This window comes from Carassius auratus, chromosome 16, assembly GCF_003368295.1.
Source record: "Carassius auratus strain Wakin chromosome 16, ASM336829v1, whole genome shotgun sequence".
In the NCBI taxonomy this organism is placed as follows: domain Eukaryota; kingdom Metazoa; phylum Chordata; class Actinopteri; order Cypriniformes; family Cyprinidae; genus Carassius; species Carassius auratus.
In genome coordinates, this window is record NC_039258.1 from 17351479 (window position 1) to 17369853 (window position 18375).

Consider the following 18375-nt stretch of genomic DNA (forward strand, 5'->3'; position numbering starts at 1 on the left):
CAGCAATTTCAAATGGAATTATTAACTGTATCAATGAAATCTTAACAAAAAAGCATTAAGAAAATGAATATATTTTTAAGGTCTGAGAAATAAGACAGCAAACACAAAAACTGTTATTCATATTTATTTTTTATTGGTAATTGTCATCTAGTACCAATATTAAGAATGAAAACAGAGTAGACATATTTACAAAAGTTCATTTTGTACAGTCACTGTCAGCATAGCTGAGTATAGTTCATATTTCATTTTAGTTTATAAATTCTCTTTTCAGTGCACCCTGGATGTGGAAGAGCACCAGAGATTTCCTTCATTTAGAAACCACTGCTTTTTGGCTGGGCTGTATTCGATGATTGTGGTTTGTGAAATAGCTCCCCGTAGGGGCCAGGTGAACAACTGTAACTACAAGCAATATGCTTTATCCCCACAAAGTGCAGTTTTGGTGATGGGGTGGACAACAGCTTAGGAAGAAGACACTGTGGTGTTCTAACGATGTTTATGTGTGGAGCAAACAGGTATCTAATGATTTATGTAAGATTCAACATAGGTCCTGCATTGGTCCTATAGCTACAATGTTGTTGTCAGCTTCCTAATCTCTATAAAAATTAATCACAGTCCAAAAGAAACATCTCGAATAACAGAACCATTACTTGAAATTAATCCAGTCTGGATATGTGGTAAACAAATGTGCCATTTTGCATTTGAAAAGTGACATGAGGTGTGATTTGTGTTAAAGCCAGTCCGGTTGACTATTAGAGTTCTCCATTCTTAACCCTAAGTTCCAATCAGTCCCATCTCTGCCGATGATATGCTCTCAGCCTCAACAAGTTTTGACTCATCTGACATTACTTCCTCTCGTGCTTCTTGTGCATCATTAGCTTGTTTTTCCTCAGTTCCTTCCGCTAAAGTGTGTACTGCATCTGCTGCCTCTATTCCACCCTCTCTCAAACTGCTGGTGCTAACTTCAATTATAACAATGCCTTCTCCCCCCTCTAACTGGAAGATTCCCTCCATTTGCCCAGAGTTTGCACCAACAGCACCTTTAAAACTGCCCCTTCCCCCAGAACCATTGCCTTCACCTTCTATCAGTGCAATCATTTGAACACTGTCCCCTGGAACCGTGCTTCCATCTATTTTTGTCTCATCACCAAGCTCAAATACCATATCCTGCCCTTCCAGAGGCACTAAGGCTTGACCCGGATGGCAAGAAAGGCTGAGATCCTCACCTGGGCCTCCTATGAAGCCTGAGTTTGGCTGAATGTCCTCCTCACTCTGAGGCTCTGTTTGGAAATGAAGCACAAAGGACTTTTCTACTTCAACACTTCCCTCAGCATCTGCAGTTCCATGCCCCTCACTCTGTCCGGTCCACTCTTGAAGTAAGTTAAGAGAGACCATTTCGGTCTTCTCTTTTCCTGCATCTCCTTCACATTCTCCCTCTGTCTGAAAACGGAGGACATATGACTTCTCTCCTCCCTCACTATTCCCTCCCTCTTCTTGCTGGCCCTCACCTTCAATCTGCAATACAAAAGACCGCCCTGCATCATTCCCTCCCTCCATTTCCACCTTCACCTCCATCCCATCCCCCTGCCCTCCATTCTCCATTTCTTTCTTTAGGCACAGAACGAAGTGTTCCCTAGGAATTTCTTCGACAGGAACACTCTCAGGATCACTACTCAACATGGGGGAACTGTTTGTTAAGTGGAGTTGTTGAGTGGAGTTTGGGGTCACTGACATAATGCTAATTGCAGGAACTGAAGAGCTTCCAGGTTCTTGGCTAATGCTGACAGGTGACACAGCCGATGGATCATCAGCATTAACCCGTGGGAACTCTGTCTTTGAAGAAGAAGCAGAAGTGGCACTAGATATTGTGGTAGATGTGGAAGTTACACCTGAAAACATTAACGGTTGCTTAACTGGTGTGGTCCGAACTGTGGTAGCAGCTTTAGGCTTCCGTCCACGCCTGGTTCCTCCTTTACGGTTTCGACCGAGGGTGCCTAAAATGGGACGAGCAATCGTCGATGTGCTTTGAGGCTGGGAAGTAATGAGGGGAGCATTATAATTAGTCAAAATAAATCTCTGCTGGGTCTGAACTGGTTGAAATTGCTGGAATTGAGTTTGGGGTGCTGCCAGAACTTGGGACATTGTCGGAATGGTCTGCACCAAGGGCAGGGTCTGTGGTTCTGAAGAAGTGGGAAGAGTGTTTGTACTGGATGCTGTGGGAACCAGGATAAGACTAGGCTGGTTTCCATTGTTGGACTGGCACTGAAGCAGCAGGAAATTTTGTGTCTGAGGAGGTGGTGGTGGGGGAGGAGGGGGTGGAGGAGGAGGGACATGCTGTGTTGGTGTGGGATTGGATAGTGGGATCAGTTGCAACCCTGAAGTCGTCTGGATCATAAAATAATTCTGGGATGTGTTTGGAGGTATGTCAAGATTTGGGGGTGAAAGAATCAATGTGGAATTGCCATCAGTGGGAAACAAGGAGGTAAGCCCTCCAGGTACATTCAAGTTTAAATTTAGTGTTGCTGTCTCTGAAGCCCCACTACCTTTAGGTACCTTTCCTGCTTCCTTTGTACATGCTACTGCACCCCGCGTACTGTGAGTTCTCAAGTGCCTCTGCAGGTAGGAGAGCATGACAAACTCTTTTCCGCAGTGTTGGCACTTGAAGTCCTTGCGCGAGGAGTGCGTGCGTAGGTGCAGCTGCAGATTGGATGAGTGGGTGAAGCTCTTGTGGCACTGGGAGCACTGAAAGGGCCTTTCTCCAGAGTGTGTCCGTTCGTGCTGTTTGAGGTTGGAGGTTTGAGAGAAAGCCTTACCACACACAGAGCAAGCGTGTGGACGTAGGCCAGAATGGAGCTGACTGTGGCGACGGAGACAGCTGGTGTTCTTGAAAGACTTGCCACATTCCTGACATACATATGGCCGCTCACCGGTGTGCTGGCGAAGATGGTACTGATAGTGTGAGCTCCACTTAAAGGTCAGTGGACAGTAGGGGCACTGAAAAGCCCGCACACCTGTGTGGACCTAGATGGGTTGAGAACAAGATGTTTTTAGAGCAAATTTAGAAAACATTAACATTAAAATTTGATTTCCAAATATTAGAATTCTGTCATTTATTAACAAAGCTGCTCAGGCCATTCTCCATGCATAAATGCACCATAAATGCATTATAAAATTATTATTAGTGTAGTTGTTACAAATTATGCGCTACATTGCTTTGTGTGAGATACAAGTCACTGGTAAGCTTTCCTTTAGTGTGTTGTTAACTGCTGTGACCAAATCAGAGCCAGTGAGCTGAACTTATGAACTGGATCAACCCTTAAATATTATTTTTTTTAAATCAAAAAAAAAAAAAATTTTTTTTTTTAAAATTCAACCATTAAATTAATACATTACATCACTGATGAAATTATGCAATGAATCAGTTTTTTAATCCTGCCGTTACACAAAAAGATATCAAAATGTTTGACAAGAAGATCTATTTACCCTTTGGTGTATGGAGAGCAGTGAGGACCTTTTGAAGCTCTTGCCACATTCTGTGCATCGATACGGTCTCTCCCCAGTGTGGTCTCTCATGTGGTACCGAAGACCTGATGAACCTTTGAATGACTTCCCACATTCAGAGCAGCGATATGGCCTCTCTGTAGGGAATGAAAACAGAAATTCAGACGTGAGATGAATATGAGTTACACAGCGCAAATGTCTCATGTATCAAATGGGTGTTTATAATACCATGTAAGGCAGCGGTTCTCAATTCCAGTCCTCGCGCCCCCCTGCTCTGCACATTTTGTTTGTTTCTCTAATGGCTTCAGACGTTTGTTCTATTCAAACTTAAGTGCCCTGCGAAGTGGATATCACAGGATATTCCACCATGATTCTAGTTCGAAGCGAACATATGTTCCATTCAAAGTGCACTGAAGTGTGCGAGACATGAATTTAAATGATATTTATTTACAGAGGTATATGATGTCACACTTGCCCATGTGTGAAGCCGTTGTGCAGTACATTCAGTGAGCGGTGGGGGGCACGAGAACTGGAATTGAGAGCCGCTGATGTAAGGTAATGTAATGTCTTGGAAATAAATAGCATAGTATAATAAATAAGAATAAAACCTTACAATCAGAGATGCCAGATTTTGAACAAACCAAAGTAATAATTTTGCATCCACAGATCCACTGCGGCACGCTTACCGTTATTTGTGGCAGATGTCTTATTGCCTCCACCTCTCCTAGCTCCCTTTCCTGATGCTTTGGCAGATGGCTTTACTGTTCGTCTCTCTCCCTCCTCAGTAACAGCAATTAGACTGACATGGATCTCTCTCTCTCCATCTTCTCCATCTCTCTTTAATGAGGACAGGGGCAATGAGAGAGAGGGGCAGACGATCTCTGCTTCTGCCTCTGCAAGCAGCCTCTGCTCAGGAGTGTGGGAGTGCTGGTGGTTGAGCAGAGAGGAGAGCAGAGGGAAGGAGCGATCACATGCTGAGCAGTTGAACTGAGAACGCGACTCTGATAGAGCAAGAGGATGGGCCTTAAAAAGAGAGAGACAATGAGAAATGGACGTTTGGTTCCTAAAACATTCTGTCCACCAGAACGGTTTCTTGGTCTCACCTGAGCCACATGTCTGGTCAGACCGCTGCTGGTTTTGAAACTCTTCCCACAGTAGACACATTCTGTTGTAGCTTGTGCTGTTGGCACACCGGTATCAGTGGGCATCTGATTCACAGATGCTGTAAAGGACTGCAGAAGATCATACTGTGCCTGCCCTGACTCATTTCTAATGGCATCCAGACCAAGTAACTCTGCCGTCTGCCCACTATCTGCAACTGTGGTGGTTTCAACAACCTCTTCAAAGTCTGCCAACAATGGTGTAGCCCCCACCAGTGACACTCCACCTCCCTCAGCCTCTGTGCTATTTTCTGCAGTAACCCCTCCACCACCTGGGCCAAGACTATCTAGATGTAGAGTCTGATGCTCCTCAAGGTGACTCTGTGTTGAAAATGTCTCATTACAGCTGCCACAACTAAACAGCAAAACACCAGCACCTGTGTCATTCTTGCTCATGTGGATATGCTCTGACCTTGTGACAGTGGAGGAAGTGGCTGTGAGTGTGAGCAGCGGCAGGATGTTCTGATTGGCTGTACCCGAGTTAACAGGCGAGGAAGTATTGTGAGACAGGAACACCTGTCCGACCCCTCCTTCCTGTCCACCAACGAGCCCAACCATTTCAGAAATACTCATCCCAACAGTGTTCAAGTCCTCCGTCAGTACCACCTCCATCTCTCGAGCTGCTGACCCTGAATCAGCCCCTCCGGCCTTCCCAGCACTTTTCCCCTTTCCTTCTATGTGAGAGATACGATGCAGCGCCAAGTTGGATGAATGCGTGAAGCTGCGCCCACAATCCCCACAGACATAAGGGCGTTCTCCTGTGTGTATGCGCATGTGCTGTCGCAGATTAGTGGACTGACTGAAGGCTTTATTGCAAACGTCACAGATGTAAGGCTTGAAGCCCAGGTGTACATTCTTATGGCGACGCAGGCTGCTGGAGTTCTTGAAGGCTTTGGAGCAGCTGTCACATGGGTACGGACATTCACCAGTGTGCTGGCGGAGGTGATACTGGTAGTGTGAGCTCCATTTGAAGGTCAAAGGGCAGTAGGAGCACTGGAAAGTGCGAAGGCCTGTATGCACACTCCGATGAATCTGGACAGATAAAGCGTTGTGATAGTAAGTAAATAGAAAAAGAAGATTTTTTTTTTTTTTGGAACGTAAATCCAGACTGAATGGATCGACAATAAAGACTTTTCCAATATGACAAATTAATTTAAAATAAACACTGTTCTTTTTTAACTTTCTATTAATCAAAGAATCCTAAAATAAATATTACAGTTTCCACAAAAAAGAGGTTTATAACAGGTTTATTAGGCAAGATAATTTTATTTTAAGAATTAAAAAAATATTATTGTGCAGTTCACCACTGGACAGCTGAATGAAATAAACTGTTTTAAATAAGTCTACTCCATGTCAAATATCTTATTTTGTAATCTATTCTCTTATTTCATTGAATAAATTGATAATTGATTCCTTCAGTTTATTTTGAGGTGGAATTTATATGAAGACTCACTGAAATCTGAATTAGGATCAGTAAGATGGGAATGGCTCACCTGTAGTAGAGAAGAGCGTTTGAATGCTTTACCACAGTCATCACACTTATACGGCTTCTCTCCAGAATGAGACCTTAAACAACATACAAACCAATTTTACTGAGGAACTTGTAGCGAACAATAAGTAGCAGAACAAAAACAGTCATCAGGGAATCACATCTTCAAATGTTATACAATATTCAATGATGTGTGACCTTGCATCTCAGTCCATATGTAGAATCAGTTGACCTCTCACCTCTGGTGGTATAGTAGGGCAGATGAGCCCTTAAAGGCCTTAGGGCAAAGGTTACAACGATATGGCCTTTCATTGTTATGGCTTCTCTGATGATGTGCCAATCTGGATGACCACTTAAAACTCTTGCCACAGTCCAAACACTGGAATGGATGCTCTGGGTTTTGAGCCACCGTTGCAGGGGGTGCTGATGATGTCACCATGTCACCTGTGAGCCCAACTGTTCCTGACTCTTTGCCCTCTTCTTCTCCCTTCTCTCCATCTTCCTCTCCATCCTCTACGGAGGGGAGGAGGGAAGGAAAGGGAGAGAGGGAGGAGGGCGTCTGAGAAGGTAAGAGTTCAGTCTGGACCACCAGAGTAGCAACAGTGTTAGCCATCACAACTGTTGTGAAAAGTTGGGTTGTAGTGAAGGAATCTCAGTCGTTTTGTAGTTTTGCTCTAATTATGGCAGCCATGGCTTGCGTTTAGTAGAGTCTGGGCCAGTTTTCTCAGATTATAGCCAGAGAATATTTTCTGAGGCAGAATGGGTTCTATTGTCTTCTCCTTCTGAATTGGTAGAGCTGCAATAACACATTTAAACATTTTTATGATCCATACAAATACAAAACCGTTAAAGATATAACAGTGATTGTCAACTGGTGCGTTACAACTAAAAAAAGGAGGTAATTTATTTTCAGATGTTGGAGACAGCCAAAAATAAGATGGTACTACCATGTAATCAATCATGCATGTAAAGGATAAAAAGTAGATAGGCATACTCATATGCAAATCTTTCTCTAATGTTTTGTTAAAAGAAAAGTTCACCCATGAATGAAAATTTACTCATCCTCAGGTCATCCCAGATGTGGAGGAGTTTGTTTCTTCATTGGATCAGATTACGAGAAATTTTGCATTACATCACTTATGAGAACGAGAATTCAAACAGCTGATAAAAACATCACAATAATCCACATGACTCCAAGTCCATCAATGTCTTGTGAAGCAAAAGCTGCATATTTGTAAGAAACAAAACATATCAAGGTATTTTAAAAACAGTCCTTAATCCATAATAAAGCTTCCTCCAGTGAAAAAAAAAAATGAATCGCCTGTTATCAGCCAACATCAAAATCTACAATAAATATATATATGCATATATATATATATATATATATATATATATATATATATATATATATATATATATATATATATGCTTGAAACCAATGCTTGATCTGTGCATATTTCTCTCCTGATTCAGACAAGACAACATTTTCACAACAGAAGGCAATGTTATCATATTTTAGCCAGAGGCAATGATTTGTAGTTGAAAACATCTCAATGATTGATGGGAGTTGTGTGAATTATTGTGATGTTTTATCAGCTGTTTGGACTCTCATTATGCTGACACCCATTCACTGCAGAGGATCCATTGATGACCGTGTGATCATGTAAGGCTAAATTTCTCATAAATCAGTATCAATGAAGACACAAACTGATATAAATCTCAGATGGCCTGAGGGTTACTCATTTTTCAGCAAATTAAAATTTGTAGATGAATTATTCCTTTATTTTGAAGGAAGCAAGCCAAATTAGGCAGATGTCAATATTAGCTTGTTTGATACTTTTGTTTGCTTACTTTTTTTTCCTCATACTTAAAAACTATGAATACAACTATACAAGGTAAATGAGAACATACATGGTTTGGACTGTACAAAATATTTTTGTGCTATGTATTATTGCACTATAAAGATAAGCCTGCCGCAATCAGTATCAAATCCTTAAACATGGTTCATGGTAATATTAATAAATTTCGACCATTACATTTTTAGATTTTTGTTCACTTTTGCACAATAAAGAAACATGTATGCATGTTTGTATGTATGTAACGCGTCACCACTACTGAGTGCCCAAACTATGACATAAAATAAAAACCGCTGAGAACTGCTGACATATTGTAAATAGAAACATACAGTATATCCTGAATCTCTGAGACTATACTTTTTGTAACCAGAGCCTGTAAATAAAGATTTTGAACAATACAAAATAAAGAAATTGTATGATGCAAGATTACTATCTATCAGATTCTGCACTATTTCTAGGTCACCAATCAAGCAAATTTTTGACACTGATCATGTGAACTGCTTTGTACAGACAGTCAGATGTTCTTGTTCCAAGCTCCCTGGATCATGCAACAAACCTGTGGAGTGTAATTAAAGCAAATACGAAGAGTAACCAAATACTAAAAACATTCTGAATTGCATTTTCAATGTAACTTTTTATCCAAGATGTTATGCTAATAATAAGATTTGTGATAAGCTAAATATTACGTTAGCTAACAGACGGTCCTTGAAATTAGAACGCCTTTTTAAAAAAATACTGCAAGTTATTTTACAAGAATTCTTTCCACGAGTAACTCTGAAGATCCTCGCAGTAAACAGTTTGAGTTGATCCACCTTCCCCTTTAAAGATCCTCCTCCTCTGTTTCACTCCCCCTCCCTCACCTGCGATCTATCTGTGTGTTCCTGCCTTCTTGTCCCAGGGAAATGGAAAAATAAATAAATAAATAAACAAACACAAAATGGAGATAAAAGGCTTCAAGTGTTCAAAGCGTACTCACCCCTCAGTTTCTAAACACATCGACAGTGGGTCTTTTTATCGTCTGTTTGTTGAATTATTTGCGCTGTCTCGAGTCGGCCTTCTCGAACCCATCCCAGCCTTGTCTTCGTTCCTCAAGCGTCACAATATTTGTCGGAATAAGTGCAGTATTCTATGCATGTGTTACTCCCCTGGTTCATTGCTGAGAAATAGCCGTTTTTTATGTAATGATAAAAGGCCGAACTCCGCAGTGATAGTCCACACAACCTTAACAATAATCTAGAGCACAAACTAACCAGCAGTCGCCCGTCTGTGACCGCCTCTCAGTAAAGTCGTCGTCTATTGGTCCGCTCTTGTCCCCTGTTGACTCGTCTCATTGGTCAAGAAAACATACGGAGATGAACATTTTATTAAATTATGCATAGACGATTGATGGTTTTGTTTAAAACACACACGGAAAAAACAATTAGCTTATTATGCAAATATATCTTCCTAGATTAGTCTCAATTCAGCTTTATAGACAAAGAAATTATCTTTTATGTAGCGGGTTGGCTCTGCGCACGTGCTTGTGGGTAATGTAGTTTTACTCCTGCGTCATCTCTTGCTCAGCACGTTTATTGTATGCTATTACACCTACCACAGTAGGAAAATATGCAGGCCTACTCAAAAGTAAACAGTAGTTTAAAGCTTTATCCCTCATTTTTAACTGTAGCATTCATAATAATATAGTCTTTACTTTTAGACAATGCAAAACAACAAAAAGCAACCTAAACAAGTCAAGTCCCCTTTACTTATATAGTGTTTTTAATGATACAGATTGTGTCAAACCAGCTTTAAATTATCAAAATAGCTTGGTTTCTTTGTCTATATCAAAATAGGAAAATAGTGTGTCAGTGCAAAAAGACAATAGTAAACCCTCAGTTTTCAGTTAAAGGCAGTTCATCACTGAATTCAGTGATGTCTTCGTCCAGCTCAGTCCAGTTTAAATAGTATATGTGCAATCAAGTCAACAATATCGATGGAAATTAAGTGTCCCCAAACTAAGCAAGCCAGAAGCAACCGTGGCAAAACTCCATTGGTGACAGAATGGAGAAAAAAACCTTGGGAGAAACCAGGCTCAGTCTCCAGCCTGACGAACCAGCAGATTGATCCTGATCCATGTTGCAGCAAGGTTAGATTGTGCAGAGGGCTAATCTGGTTCCTTGCTCTTGTCCCGATGACCATTAGTAGACAAGATCATCACTGGGGATCTGTCTCTGGGGCTCATCTAGTTGTCCTGGTCACAGCTGAAAGTCAGGGCTGTAGAGGTCATCTCTAGATGTTTATCCACCACTAGTGGCTATAGTGACCTGGTTCTGATACTTCCTGGTTCTAGTAAGAACTTTATCTGCTGCATTTTGGACTAGCTGGAGTTTGTTTATTAAGCACTCATTAAGCACTGTCAAGTCTTAGACAGTATTCTAGGTTATTACATGCAGAGGTTTTGAGTTAGATGATCACCTTTGATTTTTCAGAATTTAACACTAAGAAATTACATCCAGTATATTGACAATGCAGCTACAAAGAAAAAAGAGCTGAGTCTCATCAGCATAATAGTGAAAGCTAATACCGTTTTTTCTGATGATATGTCCCAAGGCTAACCAGTAAAGTGTGAAGAAAAGTAATGGTCCTAGTACTGAGCCTTGAGGTATTCCATACTAAACTTGTGATTGATATGATACGTCATCTTCATTCACTGCTACGAATTGATGGCGGTCAGATAAGTATGATTTGAACCATGCACTTGCACTAATGCCAACAAAGTTTTCTAGTCTATTCGAAAGAATGATGTGGTCAATAGTGTTGAAGGCAGCACTAAGATCTAGCAGCACTAATAGAGAGATAAAACCATGATCAGATAATAAGAGCAGGTCATTTGTAACTCTAAGGATAGCAGTCTCAGTTCTATGATACAGTCTAAATCCTGACTGGAAATCCTCACAGATACCATTTTTCTCTAAGAAGGAATATAATTGTTGCTACCTTTTTTAGTATTTTTTTTTAGTATTTTTGGCAGAAAAGGTAGATTCGAGATCAGTCTGTAATTAACTAGATCTTTGGGGTCAAGCTGTGTTTTTTTTAAATGAGAGGCTCAATAATTGAAATAAAAAAAATAAAATTTAATCGTATGAAAATACAATCCGTTTAATAAGACAGGAAATGGCACTGTCATACATGTGGTTTTGTGTGTGGTACAGGAGAAGCAGATGAATAAAGGAAAATAAGAAAGAGAGTACATTTTACTTCTTGACTTGCAAATGAAAGAATGTTGACACGATTATCAAGAAATCAAATAAATAATATCAAATAAATAACTAGTCAATAAATAAATAAATACATAAATAACAAATAGTTATGAAAAATTAATTTGTATAAAAAAAAAAGAAAAGGCAAAGGAAGTTTTAAGGTTAAATGGAGCATCAGAAGCAGGATGTCGACTGGAGTGCACTGTTTTTTTCAGATCAGACTCCTTCACTGATCAGGCTTCAGACCGCAACAGGGATGGACTGGGACTAAAAACAAATCAGTCTGGGACATACACAGCCCATCACAACCCACCACAGCATCAAACATAGTATTCAGTTTTTTTTTTTTTTACATTTCCAATATGGTTTCAGATGGTTTAATATGCCCCTTTATATGACTCAATTTACAACTTGGGACTGGACCACATTTTTTAAGAGGTAGTAATGATCAAATCAGTCATTGTCTTCCTGGTTCCATACGCAATATTTATATTTTTGTGTGCCTTAATTATGAACAGATTTACTCTCATTCTTATAATTTAAAAGTTCAAAGCTGTGGCGGTTGGAAAGAGACTGAACAAGAGTAGGTTGTGAACGGTTGCGAGAGGACAAGTTGAAATACTCAACTTCCCTCCTGTTACTCAGATGTTACGGCCTGACAATATCAAAACCATTATCGCATACATTGACCCAACCCACTGGGAAAAGTCCCGGTGCTCCCTATGGCCAGTCCATCTGGCCAACGATCAAGTCCTGGCCCAATTTTTTTTTTTTTTGTGATGCCTCTGAGGTTCCTCATGCTGGTAATCTGGATTTGAGGGTAAGGAACACTCGGGAGGCCCAGTCACAGAAGAGCCTGAACTGCTGCAGGAGTTCCTGAGAGGACTGAACCACCTCCCAGTGAAAAGCAAGATTAGGTGGGAGCGAGGGAGAGGGAACGGCGATCCGGGGAGCCTCTGCTCGGGTCATCTGAAATAAAAAATCATAATCATGAATGCACTGATTATATTTCCATGTAGCTATAAATTATCTCTGTACATATGCATCTAAGAGACTCAAATTAATTTATGTATTTCAATACAAATATATTATTATATACGTATGATAGAATATTTAAATATATTCAATTATACACAACCATTCAAAAGGTTAGGGTTCAGTGAGATTTTTTTTATGTTTTTGTGATTCTTATGCTCAGGTCTGCATTTATCTAAAAAACTGTAATATTGTGAAATGTTTTAACAATTTAAAATACAGTTTTCGGTTTTTATTTTTTACATATATCAAAATGTAATTTATTCCTGTGATGGCAAAGTAGATTTTTTCAGCAGCTACGGAACCTTACTTCAATGAAATCATTATAATATGCTGATTAGGTGCACAAGAAACATTTCTTATTATCACTGTTAAAACCAGTTGTGCTGCTTAATATTTTGGAAATCATGAAACCTTCATTAAACAGAATGTTGAACAGAACATTGAAATATTTTTTCTTTTTTCTTTTTAGCATTATATATGCCTTTCCTATTAGTTTTAAACATTTAAATTCAACCTTGCTGAATAAAAGTTAATTCTTAAAAAAAGAAAAACTTACTGACCCCACAACTTCTATTCTGTAACATTCTATGTATTTAATAATTTTAATATTATATATTACACATATCTACAGTTTATAGGATGGATAATCCAATCTCCTAACAGTTGCACATATTGTTTGCTTAGAGATGTGTGTGTTTCAGCACGTACCTGACGCTGTAAGGCGTTTATGAGGCTCTTAATGTGGGAGATCATGTCTGTCAGCTTTGGTACTGAGCTGTGCTGCTGCTTGCGTGTTGTTCTGTTCAGCCACTCGAAATGGTGCTCAAAGGACTTTAAGTCTGCATAGAGCTGAGAAAGTGTAGACTTGAACTGCAAGAGAGGAAAAGAAAAGAGCCAGAAACAAAATTATTTAGAGAATTCAGAACAAAATATCCTGAGAATGTCCTGACAAATAACTACATTATACAAGCAAATAGACAGATGTACAGTTAAAAGGCCGTCCCATCAGCAGTGCAACCAATGGACCTGCTCTTGAGAGGGCTGGGGCCCTGGGAAGCCCTATACTGATAAAAAGGTGCATAATAAAAATAAATGGCAGCATGAAAGCCTATTTTTCTTCATACACACCTCCAGAGTGGTGAGGTCACTGACTCTGCTGCTGATCGCTGGAAGAGACTTGAACCTATGGTGATCAATCTCTGTGGCAAACACTGGGTTTTTCTGAAAACAAAAGGACAAAAAGACAGAACAGGCATTAATCAAAAGGAAAAAAGAAGCATGCTACACAAATATTCTGAATGAAAATGTCATGACATTTTCTTCTGGTCACAGCTAATTTCCAGATCCCCAACTCTGAACTCAACAGTCAAAACAACAGAGTAACATTTGTCCCACAAGTGGAACGACTGGCTTCCACTAGCAGAACCACCGCAGAATTACAGGGAACAGCAGTCACCCAGAGTTCCCTGGGCTTTAACTTCTGAACCCAGACAATAAAAGTTCATGACCTAGAGCCACAGGATGTTTTCTAGAGGAAGAATAACAACATATGCAATGACTAAGGAGTTTGAAGTGGAATAGACAACACTGGGCTGCAGGGAAACTCCAGGGTCAGGACTAAAAAAGGTGCCATGACGTATGGGCCGGTCCATGCCTGGATGCACTGCCTTCACCTGGCACTAGAGGGAGACAGAAACAAACTCAGGTGTTTCTAAGGTATCTCAGGGGGGAGAAGAGAGACCCTAACTTGCTCTCGCCGGTGTTTAGACAGTATCCGGTGTTCCTAATGTGGCTGCCACGCAAATGGAGCAGAGCCTGTTTACAAGTCATCTAAAGGGTTGTTTGTGAACAGTGATGAGTGCTAATAATGTGACAGGTGTAATGCATCACCCTTTGCATCTTTGAAGCCCCATCAGAAGAGGAAAACAACATCGTAGACCAATCAGAAGTCAACATGACGAACATAATAGCGTGCTGAAGCCAGCTTTCTATCGTCACTCTTGCACTGTTTGGAATGATGTGTTTTTTCCTTGATTTGTTGTTGTTTTTGTGTACTTCTGCTCCCTCAGATGAATCCCTGCATTTCTCTATCTAGGCTCTGTGGTAGCAGCCAAATGATGACACACTCCATCCTAGACCTCATCACTCTTCATCCTAGTGGCACAATCATCACACACAAACTTTGTTAACCATCTCTCATCCTCTCTCATTCAGAGCACTCTCTGATCTCTTTATCTCCTCGGTTGCTTGTCCCGTTTCCCCCCCACCCTCTCCGTTTGGAGTGATGACCTCACTCGACTGATTCTTATGCCCTCCCTCCTCCTGTCTTCCTTGAATGCAAATACGGGAATGTGATAAATCAGAGTGATTTTTATCAGGACACTTTGCTGTGGAGACCGAAAGCTAAACAAGCAGCCCCACACCTACACAGACCACAACTATTTACAACATGCACACTCTCACCGGCACGCACACACGGTCATACAAACATCGCATGTATACACACTCTCACCACCTCACACAAATAACAGTAACACATTCTGTACATACACGCACACATCGGGTTTTATAGCTTTCTTGTGGGGACTTTCCGTCGACTCCCATTCTATTTTTCTTTCCTAGGCTTGACCCCTGTAAAGTGGAACTCCATGCAAGAAGAAAAGAAACCAAAATAAATGCTTCATGTCACTGAAAAACTAACAAAATGTTTTTCAAAGTGTGTCGGCCCTTTTGTCACCAGTGGGGTCTTTGATAGGGTTCTCCGCTGTAACATCTGGTGCACATACACAAGGCGGCAGACACAAAACATCCTTATATACAACACGCACACATAGAACCAAGTGTTATTGTATCTAATTGAACCACAGGACTGGAAAAGGTGGCATCTGGCCTTGGATTTATAAGCGATGGAGTCAGATCAGGTGATTCTCTGTTCTCAAAGGAAAATCTGTCTTGTTCGGGATGAGTGACTGTTTGAGTTAGCATAACGTTGTACACATAATCTCAATGTCAACGGGAATCAAAGACCATGCAAACATATGACAAGTGACATCTTAAGGGGGTACAAATGAGACCCAAAAATTGACATTTTGTCATCATTTACTCACCCTGTATTCAGTGGAACACACACACATGCAAAGTTATTTTGAATAGTTTCAAATGGTTTTGCCCTTATCTGTGTTTTAATTTAAATATAATATTTTCAGTTTTTATTAAGTTTAGTTTGTTTTCTAGTCATTTTGTCACAAGCTATATGAATATGTTTGTTTAAAAAAAGAAAATAAAAAAAATTCCAGTTTCAGTTTACTACAACTTTATATGTTATATATATATATATATATATATATATATATATTATAATTGTTTTTAATAGTTTTAGTTAACAATGACACTAGCCCATACAATGAAAGTCAGTGGGGTCCAAAACAACATTGGGCCCATTAACTTTCAACGTATAGGCAAAAAAAAAAAAAAAAACTAACAAAAAAAACTTAAATGTCAAATTTTGTGTTCCATGGAAGAAAAAAGGCATGCAGGTTTGGAATGACATGAGGGTGAGTAGATGATGACAGGATTTTCATTTTTGAGTGAACTATTAGTAGCAACTGCAACGGAGGATCGCGGCTCATGCTACGCCGTTAAGCAGTACATCTGTTAACATTTTCATTTACAGTGGAACTACACAGAAGGCAGCACTGTACTTTTCACCTTTCAGTGCCATGTGCTTCACTCGTGCTGGTAAACAGGACGTCCAAGTAACCATGGGAACACAGATCTGTTTATGTTTCCGAGTTAGGGAAGGGAGGCCTTGGAGAGGTGAGGGGTGCACTGTGGGTTCAAGACCCTCAAAGTACAGATCTCCATCACATAGCAACCGCAGAATCCCAAGTAAGGCCCACAGCATTTCACTTTGAGATGGTCTGAGCACTGAATACAAGCACAAGGCTCGTTCTGAGCCATGCAGATCGTGTTTACCCCCATCCCGTAGGTTCAGGCTCATTAGTTGCAAGTTTATGAATGTTACATTGCGAGCTTTGATGCTGTCTGAGATGTCAACCCTGCTGTTGGGCTGTTTGTCAGATAGAGGCTACAGTAATGAGCCTTATCTGCTCCCACATGGACTCAAAGCTACCGCAATCTGCTATCTCAGTTCTAATATGAGCCAGCTGAATGAAAAGCCGATCAGCGGCGGTGTGTGCGAGAGAAAGCATGATAGATAAGCTAATTCCTGTCCACAAATTTTTGCAAGGGGCATTACTGTAGCCCAGCTGTTCAGAGGCTCAAGATCAAGATCTGATCATCATCAGCATCTCTGGGTACAGTGGGAACTTCCTCCCCCGGTGTCACACCAGAACAACTCACCAGTAGATCCTGAGTCAGCTTCAGAAGGTGTCTGGTCTGATTGGTCAGCTTGTCAAAGTCAGTCTGGATCCGCCGGTGGTGGGCAGGGAAGGCAGATGCTAACAGATGAAGTTGAGCCAACAGCAGCGAGAGGAGCAGCGATGAGGAGGAGTCACCCAGCACTGTGGAGGAGAGCAAATCATTGATGCACAGCTACAAACAACACTCCTATGTTCGTCCCAAGGAGCCTGTGCCACTCTGACAACGGGACCGTGTTTCCACACGTCCATAAAATACATCGAGAGTCTCAGCCAGAGGACACTTCTTTCATCTTTTTGGGAGAAGGAAATCACACGTTGCATCACACTAGAGGGAAAAGCGGTGCTGCTGTGCGCCCTGAGCGAGTAACACTTTATCCATTATTACTGTCGACATGATAAATACTTCTCTAATGAACTAACCGCGAGCGCCTCAAGCCGTTAACCTGTCAAACTAACTCTACCCATTATTACCACTTACAACCGTACAGGTTTCCATCAAAAAGTTCCGCATTTATAAATTACAATAAAGATTTGTCAGTTCAAGAAATCAGTAGTGATGCTAGAAAGTTGAGTAGGTTTATATTAGGCGATATAAAACGAGTTAAACAGTGTTTTAATAAGAAACGGCGAGCTGATGGGTAAAAGCAACAAGTGTCAATCACTAATAAATAAATAAAGCGAATATATAAACAATGTGACACTTACATTTCATATTTGTCCAGGTCCTTTTTAAAAAAAAAAAAAAGTAGATACGTTGCAAATAAATATGCAGAGAAATAAACAAACAAACAAAAGCGTATAAATTAATAAATAAATGAAGCTCCAGATGTTGTCACGTGCTCCAAAGTTCGTCTCTCTCTCTCTCAGTATCCCGCGCGAACGGCTCGCGACAGTAGTTTACAGAGGAAGAGCGTGAGGTGAGGAAGAAAACGAATGAATGACAGAATTGCTGAATTAGCGAGAACTAGAAAAAAAAAGCCACAAAACTTGACTCTGTCCAGTCCCAATAGTTGTCTAGTTTTAACAAACGCGAGTGAGGATGGAAAGACACACGGCGAGGGTCAGAGAGGTGTATGGAGGGAGAGACAGACAGAGAGAGAGAAGGATGCGAGGGTAAGTCTAATTTTTCGCGAAGTGAAATGTTTAGGCTTGTTTAAAACTTCCTTTATAAAGACGGGGGTATGACACATCCTGAGTCACCACTTCATTCATAAAAACACTCTCTCTCACACACACACACACACACTCTCTCTCTCTCTCTCTCGCTTCCCGCCCCTCGGCACTGTCTGTCTGCTTTTGCGAATTTTTGAAAGAAAGAAAAAAGACGTTTCTGTTGTTTTTATTTTTTTCCCCTCAAGCAATATAATTTTCTGTAGGTCTATTTATCTCTCCTGCTATCTCTCTTCCTCTGCTCCATCCCTCTACGCGATCTATGCCGATCAAATCGTCCATCTCTTTATCTTTTCATCTGCAGATCTCTTCCCCTCTCTCCCTCTATCACTGCAAAAGTTTAAAAAGCCCATTGTTTCATTTTATATCAGTAAATCAGAGTTTCATAACTCTCCCGTTCTGTCTTTCTCTCAGCCCCGTTATATTAGGAATAAATAAGCACTTTATTTGCATAATGTAATGTAAAGGGAGCAGCTGCATTGCGCATATTTACCATATTCAAACTTCGCTCCTGAGACAGCAGTCTGTTATTTCCACCATATT

At 40.6% G+C, this 18375-nt stretch overlaps 2 protein-coding genes across 2 annotated transcripts; both read right to left on the reverse strand.

Annotated features, from left to right (window-relative positions):
- Positions 1 to 111: 111 nt before the first annotated feature.
- znf628 (zinc finger protein 628) lies at positions 112 to 9303 on the reverse strand. Its single transcript, XM_026284490.1, has 7 exons — positions 8980 to 9303; positions 6387 to 6943; positions 6152 to 6224; positions 4602 to 5690; positions 4185 to 4521; positions 3481 to 3635; positions 112 to 3018 (listed from the first exon to the last, which is right to left on the reverse strand). Exons 2-7 carry the CDS (start codon positions 6758 to 6760, stop codon positions 772 to 774), a joined length of 4275 nt encoding a protein of 1424 aa, XP_026140275.1. The 5' UTR covers positions 6761 to 6943; positions 8980 to 9303; the 3' UTR covers positions 112 to 771.
- A 1792-nt stretch (positions 9304 to 11095) lies between these two features.
- il11a (interleukin 11a) lies at positions 11096 to 17811 on the reverse strand. Its single transcript, XM_026284491.1, has 5 exons — positions 17368 to 17811; positions 16643 to 16803; positions 13409 to 13501; positions 12989 to 13150; positions 11096 to 12211 (listed from the first exon to the last, which is right to left on the reverse strand). Exons 1-5 carry the CDS (start codon positions 17372 to 17374, stop codon positions 12038 to 12040), a joined length of 597 nt encoding a protein of 198 aa, XP_026140276.1. The 5' UTR covers positions 17375 to 17811; the 3' UTR covers positions 11096 to 12037.
- Positions 17812 to 18375: the final 564 nt, after the last annotated feature.